Genomic DNA, 18,228 nt, shown 5'->3' with positions numbered 1-18,228 from the left:
GCGCGCCCATGTAATATCCTCTATGTTTGTGACGGGGGAAATGCTTGTTAGTAGACCGAATAAATCACTAATTACTCACTTGGATCTTTCTATCCATATTTTATTGATTGTTATGTAAGTCTCCGATGAAGAAACATGAATTTAATAGTCTTTTTACCTCCTTTTTCTTCGATAAAACTCGCCTTTTTTAGAGTGCATTTAGTCAAACTGTCTAAATTAGATAACTATTTTACTATTTTAGCTGACGTCACATAATTTGAAAAAACACGTTCCAGCGCTCTGAAAATCAGGGGGGCGTAGTAAACAAAAGCAAAGCAAATGAAGAGTGCGAGAAAAATCAATTTTCGAAGACCAATAACAGGGAAAATTATCTGTCTATCTTTTTGGAAATGTAATCATCAAATCTGCAGTACCCAATTTGATAAACATACGAGCAAGAAGCCCATCGGAGACATGAATGCCCGGGAGTTAAGTTGGATGACATGAAGAAGCTACGAGCAAATATTCTTGTATGATCGAGGTTTCAAGAGAACGAAACTGTTATGAAATAGCACTGATGTATGAACGTTTAAACTACAAAAAATCCAGACTAAATCAGAAGAAAAGATAGTTGAAAAAAAGCTCAAGACCAGAGATTAGAGCAGCTTAGAGCATCGAAATATACCGTACGTGCGACCGGTGACCGACTTAATGGTATGTTTACCTACGCTTTTCTCCGCAAGCACTTAAACCCAAGAGGAATCCTTGAAACTCTAGCTTCGAAGTTACAGAAAGAGAACCAAAAGCAATTGTTATTGTATAATTGATGGCACCAGAATTCACCCATACAATGTCAAATGCATTTAGAAATACAGTATTTGAAATATTCCTTTAGTATTCACTCGGATAAATTGTACAACAATTCGAATTATAGTTCTTCGAACTATATTCGCTATTGTTTATTTTCATTGACTAGTCTAGCGTACGAGATTAAAAAAATGGCCGGCTAAAGCAATTTTCCCTATAACGAACAAGATCTAAAATTAGTTAACTAATTTAGATAAATTTATCTAACTATTTCACAGTTTGACTAAATGCACTCTAACATTGCTGAGCCTGCAATATCTCATTATGAAAGATCGCAGATACGTCATTAACACAGGGAGCCCAATTTCTATTGTATTTTATTAAATATTAACTTAATTTTTAGTAAAAAGAAAATACTACAGAAACTGGGTTCCCTGTTTTAATGACGTATTTGCGGTTTTTCATAATAAAATACAGCGGGCTCATTAGAAAGACGAAGATGGGGCGGTTCAATCTCGTACCCAGAGCCCACGTTCCTCATGTTCAGCAACGAGAAACAATAGGCTCTGGATGTAACCGATTTTTTGAGCATTCCTATTGGTCCGGGGAAAAACAATAGAAATAGTCGTTCCGGAAGTAAAATGGGTAACAGACTCGAAAATATCAGGAAATACACTGGAACCCCGTTGATAAGGACACCGTTGGGACGGACAAAACTGTCCTTATTAACGGGGTGTCCCTATTAACCGAGGTGTCAAAAAAACAGCTGAAAACACATTTTTAACCTTTCATTTTTACTGTACTGTAAACCTTGAACTATAATGGTCAATATAACAGCCTAAACTGAAACAAAAAGTGCATTACCGTACAAGAACTACATTTGCATTAACTGAACTGTATTGTACGGGAAATAACAGTGCAATGGTATTGCGAGCTTTGTCTATTTCATTATGCTGTAATAGGAAACTCTACTGCAATGGTCAGAGTGTGGTCCGTTGATATGCAAAAACTGACAATATAATCCGTTTTAAGCTCATTATATCAATAAACAAATACAGTAAAGACGTCTTCAAATTTCAAGTGTCCTTAATGCGGGGTTGATTATGTATGGAAACTGTCATTTAGGTCCTAGAAATGTGTCCTTTGTACTTATTAACGGGTGTCCTTATAAAGCGTGCTAATTTAACAGAAAATGTATGGAGCTTTCGTTGGGACTTTGAAACCTGTCCTTAATAGCGAGGTTTCCTTATTAAGCGGGTGTCCTTAGGGCGGGGTTCCAGTGTAAGTGGATTTTTCAAGCATTAAATTGGCTTGGATCGAACTCAAAATTTGCTAGAATGTGGTACGATAATCAATCTTTCGCATACCCGAAGCAGATGACAAGGAGACTGGAATTGAAGCAAATTTTCACGAGGATTAGTGCGAGTCGAGTTGGCGGCCGATCGCCCTTGCATTTGTCGTGATGATTTGAACTCAAAAAACGTGTTAAAAACTCACAAAATAGCACTAGCAATTAGTACCCGGGGAAAAATTGACTAAATAAACTTTAAGAAGGCAAAGGATAAATAATTTAACTACTATATTCAAGCTAAAAAGGTCAAAAATTGATAACCGTTTGTTCGAAGCAATTTGAATTCCTGAAGATGAAAGGTAACCCAAACATCAGCTTACCTGTGATTAAGGCATGCGCAGTTGAAACTTCCGGTCCGAAATTCACGGACCGGAAGCCAACTGAAAATCGGTTACAACCAGAGTCTCTCGTTTCTCGGTGCTGACCATGAGGAACGTGGGCTCTGGGTACGAGATTGATGGCGGTTAGAATAGAAGAAAATTATTAAATCGAAGACGTAACAATCAATAAAACAAGGATAGACAGAAGTGAGTAATTAGTGATTTATTCGGTCTACTAACAAGCATTTTCCCCGTCACAAACCAAATATTCTCCTACAGCCCATGGTGCGATCGTATTGACATAACTTGTAACTTTTGAAATATCTTTTTTATTTAGGGTCATATGATAAAAAGCCAAATATTTTCCCGTACGGCCAACTATAGAACGAACCGGAAAAAATCATAATTTGAGTGCTGCTTCTTGAAGTTATAAAGGTTTTTCTGTGCCATATGCTAATGACTGTGTCGTATGAGGCGTAACCATGTAATGTACAAATCATTTACTGGTACAGATAAATTAAATTTGAAATACGTCATCGTTTTCCCATTGCTCTAATAGAAATTAGTGCGAGTTAGTTTTCACATAGAAGCCGGTGTTTTGAATTACGAGGAACAACAAATAACCATAAATGCCTCCTCATACGTCACACTCATTAGCATATGGCATAGAAAAACCTTTATAACTTCACGAAGCCGCACTCAAACTATGCAATTTTCGGATCATTCGACATCTTACGCCCTGTTAAATCGATTCTGAAAATATTGTTAGAAGGGTGATAGGCACTTTAAACTTTTATCCATCCATCCAGTTATAACAAATCTACCAAGCCTAATGGAAAGGTTTTATCAAAGTATTCAACATAAACTGTTTTTAAGTGCATGCCCATGGCAAAAAATACGAGTCACAATAACATGCAAAATGAGCAATGAAAACAACAAACCCTACATAATTAACGAAGCAGGTAACACGTAACAGTGAGATAACTTGTGACCCTCTTTATCCTCCCATATTTGAAAATGACGCTATCGTGATTATTCGAGCCACGCAAACATCTATACCATTTTCTATGCAATACTTTTTAACTCGTGTATACGCAAAGCGTAGAAACGAGTTATTGAGAGGGGTCTGAAGTGTCACTCGCTCGCTCACAAAAGATTTTAGCAGATCGATAATTAAACGTTTATCAATAGTCTTAGGCCTAGGGCAAACGTCGAACTTTCCATGCATCAAAAAATGCCGCCTCATTATCACTTGAAATCCATTGTTTTTAATGAGTTCGGTGCATGGAAATTTCGACGTTTCCCCTAGGCCTTAGTCATCTACTTACGAACGTTACAGGGGCGGATCCAGGATTTTTTCAAAGGGGGGGGGGGTTGTAGCATTGGTTGTGGTACAAGTCAGGGGGGGTTAGACACAGCGCGCGAAGCTTCACGGTAGTGCAAATTGGCCAATCAGAACCCTCTATTCTGAGAGAGGGAATAGCAAAAATGGCGGAGGAGAAATGAGAAGGCAAGTGATAGATTTCTTAGACTTTGTAGTATTTATTTGTATGCTTTTGGAATGAAATCTTGTAGGATTAAAGTGCATGTCATATTGAAGGTGTTACAAAAGTTTGATTTCAAAATTTTGCTTTTGAGAGGTTTTATGCTCATTCGTATTCGTGTGTTTATTTTTGATCTCGATTCATTTTGTCTGAAACTTCTTGCTTCATATTTCTATTGTTTACTCTTTAAATAAATGGGATCTCGTGTTGAAACTATAACGAAAAGTAATGGAGGAAAGTTCCTTGCATGTGGTATGAGGGCTCCCCAGGGCTCCCCAGGGCTCCCCAGGGCTCCCCAGGGCTCCCCAGTACTTTTTGAGATATAGAGAACTTAAAGTGATGCCTTTTTGAGGTAGTCGTCGTTGCAGCAGGATTAGTTCTTCTAACATTTGAGAAAGAATAAAGATATCATTAAAGCCAATTTGATCAGTGTTTAAAATGTCAAGATAATATCAGCCGAGGATCGTTCACATACGTGGTAGCTGCTGTATATTCTCGTATTAAAAATTAAAGTCGTTTAAGTAAATCTCAGATGGCATAATAAACTACTTGATGTAGTTGATATTGTAGCGTTGTGCCTTTTCTCTTTTATTTACTTATCATCTCAACATACACAAAACCAGTCGACTCACTCGCACACACTAGCCTCGTGCTCTGTTACATTTTGTCCCCCACTAGGGGGGGGGGGGTACGTCAGTCGTTAAAATATACTCATTACTTTCTCCACACTTCATCGAACCCTTTTTCCGTTATTTTTCAACGCCATTTGCAAAACGTTTTTCTAAAATGACTTTCCATTGAAGTTTTTGTTTTGTTGGGAAAAAGAAAAGGTATACAGCTGTATAACAGTGAAATTAGATGCAATAGAACTACTTCTTCGTTTATGCACTTTTTCACCGAAAAAGGAAGGAATTTGTCGTTAAACAAACAAATATATCCTTTTCTAATATTCTACGATACTCAGTGTTGACCACCAAGACAGTAGACGTTTTGCTGATCAGATACACGGACATTTGCTTTGCATTTAACTACATTTTGTATTTCGCTTTGTTCTTAGAGATTTTTTTGGTTTTTGTTTTTTGTTGTTTTTTATTTGGTTTGTGGTTTGTTTTTTTTTTTTTTCCTTCTTCTTCTTCAACTTTTGCCAATTTTTCATAAATACTTAAATAAACGCGAGAAATTTACATAAAAACTGTGACACTTACAGGGCTTAAGCGGACAAGCTAGTAGCTTTCCTCAATTAAAAGAAAGGCTTTCTTTGCCGACACTCAACAATCTATTATATATTTTCATAGTTTCCATCTCGTCCATCATACGAGTTTTAGTAAACTTATATTTGCTTTCTCAGCTTCTAGTGTTTTGTACGGTTAAGTCGAAACCAATTCACTGGCTGTTTGCTAAATATTTTTTGTCTTTTATTTGATTATTTGAGTAACCCATATTTTGCCAGCATTCCGTTTTCATGAGTAGTAGGATTTAGTAATATACTTTCAATTCTTGTTTAAAATGATAATAAAACTAGACGCATATCTGCGTGAACTCGGGCTTCATAGCAGAAAATCGAAAGAATTCTGTCATCCTTTTAGATGGTGCAAAGTCTGTTAGACTTTCGGAAAGGTATTTGTCCTTGTAAATCAAATATTTTGAACCCACATTACCATTACCATTACAATAGATAGCAACTGCAGTACTCCCTATTGTTAACACAAAATTGATGTAGTTTCCAGCTATAATTGATTCAAAGGCTCTTTGCAAAGAAGTACAGTACTAATATCCTTCTAAGGCAGCCTCTTGATGTATAGTACCAGTGTAGCTTTCACTGTATTGCAGTTCATAGTCAGTGTCAAACACATTAAGGTGGCTCGACCCCCTCACGCTTGACCGCTACCCTACACTTTTGGAACGCTGGTGCATAAACGTCTTTTATCCGATTGCAAATGTTTTTTGCACATAAGTCACATAAAGATTGAATTAGTGTTTGATGCAGTTTTTAATGAGATCGGACGTCATAACACGTAATTATGATGCAATATTTGTTTTCGTTTAGAAAATAATTTTAGCCTTGCAGAGCGTTCAACACTAAAATGCTTCGTACCACATAATTATATACTAGATGCCTCCATTTGTAGGGATTTTTGAAAAAATCTATCTAGCTAATAATGAGATATTTGAGATTATTTAAATATAGTGCATAATCTACTTCAAAACTAAACAATGGATTTCATACGGCCGAAATTAATATTTCAGATATATATATTCACAAAAGTCATTGCTCATTTAGTTTTACTCTGTATCTAGTTTCAAAAGGAACATTTTGAAGGTAATCGACTTATGCGATTTTGTGAAAACGTATAGTGCAGAAGACGGGGTAAACATTTGATGCGCACTTTTCATCGCAGTGTTCTAGTCAATCTTACTAGATCTTCCATTATTCTAAAATTCGCTGATCATTTCTCTCAAAACTACGTCAGGATACAAATTAGAACTTAAACTAATATTACACAAAATTGCAAAGCAAAAGCAAAAATCGGAAAGCAGCCAAGCGAGATGAGACTGTGCATGATGCGAAAGAATTTGGTGTTATGATCATTAGCAAACAATAGAATTCCCAGAGCATCAAATCGTTGGGAAACGATCAATGTTTTTTGTATTTCTCGTTCGCTTTAGATCGCTTTAAATGAGTTCAATAGTCTTGCAATTTTGTGTAATATTAGTTTAAGTTCTAATTTGTATGCTGACGTAATTTTGAGAGAAATGATCAGCGAATTTTAGAATAATGGAAGATCTAGTAAGATTGACTAGAAAACTGCGATGAAAAGTGTGCATCAAATGTTTACCCCGTCTTCTGCACTATACGTTTTCACAAAATCGCATAAGTCGATTACCTTCAAAATGTTCCTTTTAAAACTAGATACAGAGTAAAACTAAATGAGCAATAACTTTTGTGAATATATAGCTCTGAAATATTAATTTCGGCCGTATGAAATCCATTGTTTAGTTTTGAAGTAGATTATGCACTATATTTAAAGAATCTCAAATATCTCATTATTAGCTAGATAGATTTTTTCAAAAATCCCTACAGATGGAGGCATCCAGTATATAATTATGTGGTACGAAGCATTTTAGTGTTGAACGCTCTGCAAGGCTAAGTTTATTTTCTAAACGAAAACAAATATTTCATCATAATCACGTGTTATGACGTCTGATCTCATAAAAAACTGCATCAAACATTAATTCAATCTTTATGCGACTTATGTGCAAAAAAGATTTGCAATCGGATAAAAGACGTTTATGCACCAGCGTTCCAAAAGTGTAGGGTAGCGGTCAAGCGTGAGGGGGTCGAGCCACCTTAAGCATTGGTGGTAGTTCTGACTGCATTAAAAAGGACTGTCTGGCTAATTGAGATAAACTTGAATACAACTGATTTCCAATATCCATAAATAAACCCCATTAGAGCAATTAACAAAAGCTTCTTTTCATGTTGTGTGACTTTATTTAAGCTTATTCTCTTAGTATTCAGCTTACATTCATTTTTTGTAAGTTTTCTAACCGTCACATAACAATATAATGACGAATACGTTTGAAGATAAACTCTTTAAAGGGCCACTTGGACGAAAATCGCTCCAAAATTAAAACTCTTTCATGCGAGCTGGAACTTTGCTGAAATAATCTAGAATACAGTAAGAACCACCCACTGGAATATCTTTTTGATATTCGAAAGGAAAGGGCCAAAATTTTACGATTTATTTTCGTCCGCCATTAATTTCTTTGAATCACAGAATTCGACTCAAGAAGACTGGCACGAGTACTTATGACGTCATTTACTCAACCCAAACCAAAACATTGGTGGGTAATGTATGTGCCATGTTCGTAAAACTCGGTTTATTTGGTTTATTCAGAAAATATATAATGTTTCATTCGGTTTCCTAACTACTATATGACCAAATAATGTCTAGGCGCTGAAATTTTTCAGTTTCAATAATACTGACGATCATAATTCGAAAATTTCAATACATCTCGGCACGCCAAGAATCACAACAAAGTAGGACGCATGGACGAGATTCTAGCGGTTCCATCGCGCGAAGTGACTGAGATATTCGGGATTTATTCGAATCATTTTAAGGATAACAATTTTTCAAGGCATATTTACATACGAGGGCAAAGAGCAACCCCACAATTGTGTCCGCGAGACATCCGACACAATGAAAGAAAAATCTACGAGCTGAGTGACAGACGCCGCTGTCGCGCGAGTAATAAATAAGAAACCTTTGACATGTTCTATTACAAAGATGATATTAGATAATCGTATGTTTGTACCTATTCAATGCATAATAAACATTTTGAAGCAAATAATAACCGTTCTGTAGTAAATCAGCTAGGAGAATTACGAGCTCACATTCTAAATTATTCGGCACGTAGATCTAAGTATATTGTCACAAATCTTTATATCACAACGCAGAATTCAAAAGGCAATCGGTTGTTTTCATAACATCAATCACTATTAGATTACATTGAAACTTCAAATTTAGGATCTTTATATCATGGACAGTACGTAGCAAATACAAATAATGAAATGAACGTAAGGAATTTTTATGAAAACCTCTTCCCAAGCATTGCTTCTTCTTCTAGTTCGGCTTCATCTTCATACATTATAACTTATGGTTCTAACTCTTCAGGATTGACAAAGCGAGCGTCCAAAGGAGTTTCCATCATATTTGAAGAGGTATCAAAGGTTTAAAAAAAGTCTGTTTAGAGATTCTTTTCACGATAACGCGTTTAAAACATCAAATAAACTTCAGGTAATCTAACAAGAAATGTATAGTCAAAACGACGCTAACATGACGGTGTTGAGTAAATGACGTCACAGCGTAAAACTGCTGTACATAATGACTCGTTGGCCGTGACACAAAGAAATTAATGGCGGACGAAAATAAATCGTAAAATTTTGGCCCTTCCCTTTCGAATATTAGAAAGATATTTCAGTGAGAGGTTCTTAATGTGTTCAAGATTATTTCAGCAAAGTTCCAGCTCGAATGAAAGAGTTTTAATTTTGGAACGATTTTCGTCCAAGTGGCCCTTTAAGCTTTCTGCTTTTGTTTCTCAGACTTTTCAGAGATCGTACTGGTATTCTGCTGGGTTCACGATCATGTCTACGTAGGTTTACATGAGACAACTGATTTGGTATAGCATGATTTTATAGTCAGCGACGAAACCTTGAAAAAATCCGCCATTGCTCGTCCATGTGCTTATGTGGCGCATACTACGCATGCGCATACAATTTGCGCATGCGCTTTGAACGCAACTACGATTTGTGACTGAACGCAAAAAAAACAAAGCCCAACTTATAACTCGGGCATTTCTTTGAAAGCCCGAGTAAAAGGCAAATTTCTAGCTATCATTTGAGTTGAGATAACTCATTTTCGTGTGAAAATCTTTGTACTTCGTAAAACAAGGGCACAAATAGTTAATAGCTTTACCTTTAAAATTTTATTCATTTATACGAGAATATGTATGTAAGATCGTAAAATAGCTAACTTACTTTCTGTGTTTCCATAAATTTTTGACAATCTTCGCGTCCCTTGTTTGTTTACATCAAGTTTTATCTGGGGAGCTCTTCAGTTCTCGACGTCCAGCCGCAAATGAAGAGAGTTTTGCATTTTGTCCCTTAATGCTTCACGCGCTGTGTCCAACCACCCCTCCCCCCCGGGTACTTGTTTGGCGGGAAAGTAGCACAGGGTTCCCAAACGGAAGTAGGCCTTATGATAATGATTATTTGCTGCAGGCGAGCATGGTTGTTTCAGGTTCCACACACGGCGTATAGAACAAAAAGCGGGCGAAAAGTGTGTGGCTCCCCTGTTTTAATAAAACTCGCGATGCTGTTGGTGTTGTCATGAAAATAATAATAATAATAATAGTCACGATGGCTCTCATAGGGGGGGTTGCAACCCCCAAAAACCACCCCTACCTTAGATCCGCCACTGCCGTTACACCAAACGTAGCACTCGCACATAGCTTTACCTTCGAATTATTTATATCAAAAGAATCAAGGAAATATCGATGCAGGCTGCATCAGATAAAAAATAGACTCCTAGACTAGAGGAGAATACTATAAAATGAATATAAGAAACATAAAACCGTGTTTAATCTCTTTAATGAGAACGAACTAAAAAATGATTTACGGCATTCAAGATAATTCATCGGATTTACGGAGAAAAATCAGCGAACAACAAAGACAACTTACAGTCTTATCCTACAGACTTGACAGACTAATGAAAACAAGTTGAATAACATTTCTGAATATATTTATGAAATATACGCTTAGTTCACAGTGTAAACAGTTTCTCAATGAATATAACGCATCATGTGAAAAGTCAGACGAGACGAGAAGGTCAACATGTAAGAAGATGTAAGCAAACGCAGCTCTCTTGTCAGCACAAGCTAGGAAAATGTATGGCGATGCTTAAAAACCTCAATAAAATCGTCAAGATGTGAAACAAAGAAATCTTAGTTGACCTTTAAAAAGTAGTATCTCTTTTGCCCTGTGTAATTAGATTTTGGATTTAATCAGTTTTAATGTTGTTTTTTTTCTTCCACCGTTGAGGATGCTCAGATAATCAGTTTTTTTAAGTGATAAGCCATCAAAAGCTACTAAACGCTATTTTTTACATTCTTAATGTGAACACGTACAGCATCACTTTCAGACCTCGGTTGTATTCTCTAGTTTATTTTGCTGATAACATGAGCGCACGTCCCGATATAAAACTGAGAAAAATAACCGCAATTGGAATATTTTTGCCTGATTAAAAAATGATAAAACATGACTTTTACACCGCTCGGAAATAATGCAAAGAATTTATATAGTATCAATATTATTAATGTTTCACTAATCTTCTTATATTATATAGGGTAATGTAAAAGGTCGCACGAGAAAGGAATTGGCCAAAACAAGGTATGTGTTATGAACAAGAATAAATCAATGAGCCACACCTATGAGTTTGGAGAACCGATTAAAAGTTGACCCTATTCATGAGTTTAAAAAAAATACAGCTATGACAAAGGGAAAATCTTTGAATTATCTCACTTATAGCGTATAGGGTGCCTAAAAATAAACTCTATAATTCGCTTTGCGAACAGACGAAAGGTAAATGAGCAAACATTCTTTGAGTGGTATTTTTCTTCAGTATGTCGTATTTGCTGGTATAAGCGTCACCCCCGATTAAACTCCGCCATCAAATAAGCCCCGCACCTAAGGCCCAAATTAATAATACGCGCCGCCCCCGAATAAACGCCGAATATGGACCCCCCCAAAAAAATCTTGAACGAGTTAGTACGGCATCCTGCAATGCAGCACTCAAACTTAGATAATAGGGACTTTAAGATTCGCAAAATCTGTGACGGCGACGTTAACCGGAAGTGTGAATAATTTTCTCTTTGGGGTTCCGTTCATTGGAGATCTCATTCAAAACATTGTCAGTAAAGTCAACTCATCCACAGGGAAGACCTATTTTAAACGAACTCGAAACTCAAAGTGCCGTAATTTACACTTCCGGTAGACGTCGCCGTCGCAGATTTTGCATATCTTCAAGTCCCTAATGAAGAGGACAGTGACATTGACATTGAATTTGAACTTTCTTTTTTAACGTTTGTATTCACTTTTTGATAAATAATTATTTACACATAATGTATATGGTAAACACATTTTTTAAATAAGCGCCGCTCTTGAATAAACGCCGCCCTCGAATAACGCCGAATATGAAACCCAAAAAACTTTAATAAGCGCAGCGGCGCTTAGACGAATAAATACGGTATTATACATTTCGAGTTTTTCAAATCAAAACAACGCAAGCGCATTGGAAACCTATCTATTTTGCTATTTGTCAGTTTGTTTATGCTTTCCACTTTTTCAGGGAGTCCCTCACCCAGGTCATGAATCAAGTGCATGCGTCGCGGTCTAGTATTGAAGAAAGTCAATGCAATGAGACTACGAGTACATCTGGTGACCCTGATGAAGTTGGCTTTAAACGTGCTGTAACTTTCAGCACTTTTGACAATAAATTGAAACCTGTTGGTGCTGAACAGGCAGTTAACAGAGCACAGTCAATGAAGACTGAACGCACAGGTAGAAGCTACAACAGACAACTTCCCGGTGCGACTGCTGCCTCCTCTCCTGATACTGGAAGTCCTCTTACGAAACATAAAAGAAAAGGGAGTGGGGGAAGCGGGAAAGGTTGGTCAATTCGAAGCAAGAGCAAAGACGATAAGGAAACCAGTGAGACTAAAGGCAAGTCAGTACAGTATTTGAACTGCTAGTTAACATTCTTTAGCAAGTTTGGATAATGTGGTAGGGACAGTCAAGAAGACATTACTAACTTTAAGTGATTCTGGCAATTTGTTTTTTTGTTGGTTGACAGTTGATCAAGCGACATCTTTTTCCCCAGTCAACATGCCATGTCAAGAGCAGGTACAAGCAGTGATTGATTTTAATGAAAGTTATGAACTGATCTGAATCTTTCCTTGCATGCAACCTCAAAACATCTACTTTACTCATTTCTCTTTTTTTATGCATTTACTTTAGGACCAAGACGACAATGAATGGTAAATAGATTATTATAAATTAGGGCTATATTAGTAGTGTATATATTTATTTGGCTTTTTATCAGGTGAAGAGCCATCTTGTGGATACTCTGATAATAAACCATTATTATTATGATTTTTTTTTTTTTTTTTAAATTTTTAAAAAATTTTTATTATTATAAGTAGTGCTATTAAATTAAGGCCAACAGCATCATTAGTGAGCTATTCTCATGGGTATTCATGTATAAGATTGGGAGCAGACCTGGGCTCCACAATTACAACAACCAGTCACATGTCGGATGATAATCTTTCTACACACCCAAAACAACCCAAACTCGACCACCCAAACTCGACCACCCAAACTCGACCACCCAAACTCAACCATCCAAATTCGACCATCCAAATTCGACCACCCAAACTCGACCATCCAAATTCGACCATCCAAATTCGACCACCCAAACTCGACCACCCAAACTCGGCAATCCAAACTCAACCACCCAAACTCGGCAATCCAAACTCGGCAATCCAAACTTCGTGACTCCACTTGGTTTGAATCATATGCTTGACGCCAACGGTTGTCAGACCTAACTACTGTGTTGGGCAGATGCCAATAATGATATAAAAGGCTGTCAGAACTAGTTAATTTTTAAAGCTTGGTTAGTTTGTGGGGCATTTATTTTCTCTTTTCTTTTCTTTTCTTTTCTTTTCTTTTCTTTTCTTTTCTTTTCTTTTCTTTTCTTATTCTTTTTTTTTCTTTTCTTAATTCTTTTTTTTTTTTTTTTTTTTTTTTTTTTTTTTTTTTTTTTTGCTCATTTATTTCATATTCTTAATTAATGTCATTTTGCTTAGCCTTCCAGACCAAGAGGATTGCACCGATAAACCAACGCCGGACGTTATTCATTTTTAATTGTTAAAAGATAAACAAAAGTTGAAGGTATGTTTTATGGATAACTATAATATTCTTTTGCTCTGAAATACGCTGTCTATACCAACCTTAAACGAAGATGAATTATGTCTCGAAATATACGCAAATTGTATGGTAACGCATGCGGTGCTCCTTTGATATTTTAAAAATACTGGAAGTGCTTTGGTTTTGAATTAATAAGGATGAAATTTGGATATTCGTTATAAAAGTATTCAAAGCTGTGTGTGAAATTTATCATTATGATTAAAGTGCCTATCACCCTTCTGACAATATTCTCAGTATTGATTCTATATGGGGTAAGATGTTGAATAACCCGAAAAAATTACATAGTTTGACTGCGGCTTCTTGAAGTTATAAAGGTTTTTCCACGCTATATGCTAATGCTGTGACGTATGAGGAGGCATTTATGGTTATTTATGATAGGCACTTTAAAGACGTTCATGGGCAAAAGATCCCATCGTCAGAATTTCTTTTATTTTTTCCGCAATGAATGAACATCATACTAGAAGTAAAATAACCAAATAATTAATGGGGATCCCCGACTGCGTTTAGCCGTCAGAATACGTTGAACCGGTTCACCCTTCTTATGGTAAAAACGCGCGAACGACGTAAACAGCTGTCAAAAATAAGTCATTTTTACTGAAAAATATAAAATAACTAGTTAGCTTTTGAAATTTGTGCTAAAAGTTAGAAATATAAAATGTTTTTTATATTGCTATAAGTGTTCACTTGAAGCCTTCGCGTTTCGTGAAATTCCATTCCAATTATACACAAAAAAAATGTAATTTCGATTTGATCACATCGTCACGGATTTTTAAAATTTCTTCTAAATTTAGGTACTACCGAGTACTTTCCAAAAGCTAAATAAAAAAGGGGGTGCCCGACTTTATAAGTGATTAAAAACGTTTTTATGAGATTTTGCTTAACAAAACATTGGAATGACGTCATCACGATGAGCGTACGCTCACTCAATTCATGCGTAGAAAGGATGCGCGCAAACAATGCCCATGAACGTCCTTAAGACGGGGGGAAATTTACATAAGAGGCGCCTAGGGGTTTGCTTCATTGCTACGCTGCAAGCCCATGTAAATATCTCATATTTAAAGTGTTGTAAAATACATTCACTACTTTAAACTCCTGATGAGTGAGGTAACTTCACCTCACGAAACAGCTTTCGGTTGTAGAGATACAACAACTAGTCATTGACTGGTTACGGAACGATGCAGTATGATTTCTATAGCTGGTCTTGGAATCATTTTCTATAAGCCCAACACACCAACGAGTGCGAAACCAATGTTAGGCTAACAGAAAAATGATTTCAATTCCCGCTATAGAAATCATACTGCATCGTTCCGTATACACCTAATTGAAAAAACGTAGTCAGGTTCGAGAAGGTCATATCATCGAAGCTAAGACCGAAAACGATTTTGGGTACTCCGAAATGTGTATTATATTTGCACATAGACATGTGTGACGGCACTATATTTCAAATGCCGCGACAGCGCGAGTTCGTTGAGTTAACGCAAAGGAATGAGAACGGAGAGTAACTTTACAAAACAATTTATTGAATCGCACGACTGAATAATTTTAACTAATACAACTTGAAATCGTAAATATCACACGCTAGGAAAATAAATATCACTAAGTAACCAATACCAATCACACATACTAAGCGATGAAATATAGGATATCACACTTCTAAATTAACTCACTATTTTGGTTACACTCCACACTCGGTAACAAGAGAAGAGGTGCACTCATACCTTATAAAGTTGTTGGAAGCGTACCAAGTTGTTGTAGCATTCGGGTTCCCGACTAACACACCAAACTAGCGTGGTAACTCTCCTTTTATAGTCCAAGGATCTTGAAGGACAGCTGCCAGTCTAGCTCAGTTTTATCTTAACAACCAGTATGTCGTGCACCCCCCTTACTTAGCCTAGTTGGTAACTATGCAGTGAGAAATCTTAGTTTTCTTACCACTTCGTAATGAAGCACATAAAAACGTACATACTCCTAAAAAGACTAACTCTTTGTTTACCATCTTATGAAAAGAAATCAAACTTTAACTCAATTTGGTACGGGAATAACTTAGTTAGAATTTCCGAAATGGTAAACAGAAAATATCGTAAACAAGTCATAACCTAAGCTAAAATATTAAAATGATATTTAAGGACAACCCAGATTTAAGCGTCTGTGGCAACCGCGTATCCAACAAAACTAAACTAATTTCTAAAGAGATCGTAGGTTAATGAAGATTTAGCGCTAATGAGCACATGGCTAAACAATACGCGAACTAACCCGAATATTCCCGTGAGATCGTTACAATCGGAACCGATTTGTTAGCGCATTGTTTCAGCCATGCACAATCTATTGCTGCGGATCAACTCGTTATTCTTTGTAGTAAGAAAAGACTTCCTAAAGTTACTATAACTTTTATCCTGCTATTATGACCAACTGGGCTTGAATTTGACTTATTGACTAAATTGAATTAAATATTGAACGGTTGAGCTAATCATTAACTCGGCTAAAATTCTCTGTCGTCACACATGTAAAAATGCACAGTAGAGCAAAGTTGGTCGACCTAGATTAACAACATGCCAAAGCCATGATGCATAAAATGTGCACAGGAAGGGAAAACTGCAATACGCATGAAATTAGCATAATTGTTTTTTCCCATGCTCCCCTTCGGTCTTAGCTTTGATGATAATTATAACCTTTTTTTGAACCCGACAACGTTTTTTCAATTAGGTGTACATATATACACACACATTGGGTGAACGGCTTACATGTTGTGTTACGACAGAGTTAGGAGACATTATGGAACTGCCCGCGCTAACTTGAATGCCTAACGGTAAAACCAAATGCGCAAACTATACTACAAAAAAATACTAGACTGACAATATGGGAAGCATGGGTGGTGTAGCGGTGATGAGGCTCGTCTCTCAGTCACCCATGCGATTCAGGTTCGAATATCGTGCTCGTCGTGTGTGAGTGGAGTTGTTCGTTGGTTCTCTCCTGCGTGTCGAGAGCTTTGGCCGGTTTTCCGGATTTCTTCCCTGCGCAAAAATTAACTCTTCTAAATTCTATTTCGATCTAGAAAGGGCCTGCATGAAAATTACTCTATGTAAATCTAGTTACCCTATCAAATTGTGTAGTTTTAGCTAACGGTAAAGCCTAATGCGTAAACTACAAAGCCATGTTTTTTTCAAGAGTCTATAGATACAAGTAAGCACTTCTCTGAATTCCATATGTCGACTTATCGGATATTAAACGGTTGTTTTGTTCACAGGATCTTTCCAAGACAGCCATGTAAATACTAGTACTTAAACGTTCCAAGGACGCTAGATATCTAAGAAATCACTTAGGAATACACGTCATACAATTTGATTAAAATCCAGTTTGTGAATATTTTCTTATGCTCTATTAATAGATGTCTTTTACTACGAAAGATTGAATTGCACAACTAGCAGATAGTATATAATGTTGGGACCAAAACAAATCGTTCATATCAGACTTTAAATATTTTCTCTGTTCTCTCAGTTATTTTGTAGGGTGACTTTGTCTAATCCTCATCTTGGAATCTTCTTAGTCTTGTGCTTTTTTATTTGCAAACGGTTCCCAACACGTGTAAAATACTACAAGAGCTGAAAATATAGAAAAACATAGTTGTGTCGTAAGTAAAGTTGTAAGATAGGTAAGAAGGGCTCATTTAATTGTTAACCATTGGTCAGGATGGTGATAGATTTATGATAATAAACTGATTCTAAAAGCAATGTTTCTACTTTCTTTGTTTCTACTTGAAACTTTGTGTTCCTAATTGATGGGTTGCAAGCATTCGCAAGAGAGTTAAAAGACACTAAAGCTTGGCGGCCATTGGCTTCATAGCTCAGTTGGTAGAGCATCGCACCGGCATCGCGGAGGTCATGGGTTCGATTCCCGTTGAAGCCTGAAATTATTTTTTCAGGTCTTTCTTTACAGCGTTCGCTTTGATCGCTCATTCACTGTGATGATCAACACATCTATCATTGTGGTACCGTTAACAATGGACGCTAATGAGAAATCTTTTGTTAAATGGTACCAACATGGCCGCGATGACGTAACGTGCAGACGAAGAATTTGATCTGATTATTGGAGATTCGAAGCAAAGCTTATAAAAAATTACTATCGTGTAAAAGTATCAGGATGTCATGTACTTTCTTATTTGTCTCTCTTAGAACCATTTATATTTATAATTCATAATTCTTACATGTAAATCGGGCTGTAAGATGAATATGGTTAAAATAGACCTTGGCTCGGCGTAATGTTGTTCCATTTCAGACCACGTGTCATTCCCTTGAGAATAATATTCTTTGTTTGAGTTGTATCCATATTCATGTGTCTTCCCATGTGCAACCGCTAAACAAAGAAACAATACTCTAGAGAATGACACGTGGTCTGAAATGGGAAAATATAACGTGAGAGCCGAGGAGGTCTATTGATATGGGTTGCGTAAATCCCAAAAGAAACATCGAGCAAGCCACTTTACCCCCTCCCTTTCAGAAAAGAAATATCGAGCAAACGCACTCAAAAGAACGTGCAAAGGGGTGCTAAATTTCGTGCAAAATAAATTCCTGTATACCCCTCTCCCATCAGGCAATCATAATAACCCATCCCTTATCAGAGAGAAAAGTGCATCCAAATTTATGTGAAGACTTGCGAACCTATTACCAAACTCAGCGGGCAGACCCT

The 18,228-nt window shown here is 36.7% G+C and overlaps 1 protein-coding gene and 1 non-coding gene across 3 annotated transcripts in view; both read left to right on the top strand.

Moving 5' to 3' along the window:
• Positions 1–17,273, top strand: part of LOC116292176 (uncharacterized) — a 116,196-nt gene extending 98,923 nt beyond the window's left edge. For both annotated transcript variants that reach the window (XM_031699441.2, XM_031699440.2), the window contains 6 exons: positions 10,907–10,950; positions 11,909–12,282; positions 12,413–12,462; positions 12,577–12,596; positions 13,425–13,509; positions 16,790–17,273. In XM_031699441.2, the coding sequence (XP_031555301.2) occupies positions 10,907–10,950; positions 11,909–12,282; positions 12,413–12,462; positions 12,577–12,596; positions 13,425–13,482 (546 nt within the window). In that variant the 3' untranslated portion in view covers positions 13,483–13,509; positions 16,790–17,273. The remainder of the gene's footprint in view (positions 1–10,906; positions 10,951–11,908; positions 12,283–12,412; positions 12,463–12,576; positions 12,597–13,424; positions 13,510–16,789) is intronic.
• A 102-nt stretch (positions 17,274–17,375) lies between these two features.
• Positions 17,376–17,448, top strand: Trnaa-ggc (transfer RNA alanine (anticodon GGC)). The gene has a single exon. It is a non-coding gene; the product is annotated as a tRNA-Ala (tRNA).
• The last annotated feature ends 780 nt before the right edge of the window (positions 17,449–18,228 follow it).

The sequence above is a fragment of the Actinia tenebrosa genome, unplaced genomic scaffold, assembly GCF_029948245.1.
Source record: "Actinia tenebrosa isolate PJP-AT-01 unplaced genomic scaffold, QUT_ActTen_1.0 PGA_scaffold5__44_contigs__length_20552954, whole genome shotgun sequence".
NCBI classification, from domain to species: Eukaryota; Metazoa; Cnidaria; class Anthozoa; order Actiniaria; family Actiniidae; genus Actinia; species Actinia tenebrosa.
Note: the sequence above shows the minus strand (reverse complement) of the source record. Positions and strands in the feature narration are given on the sequence as shown.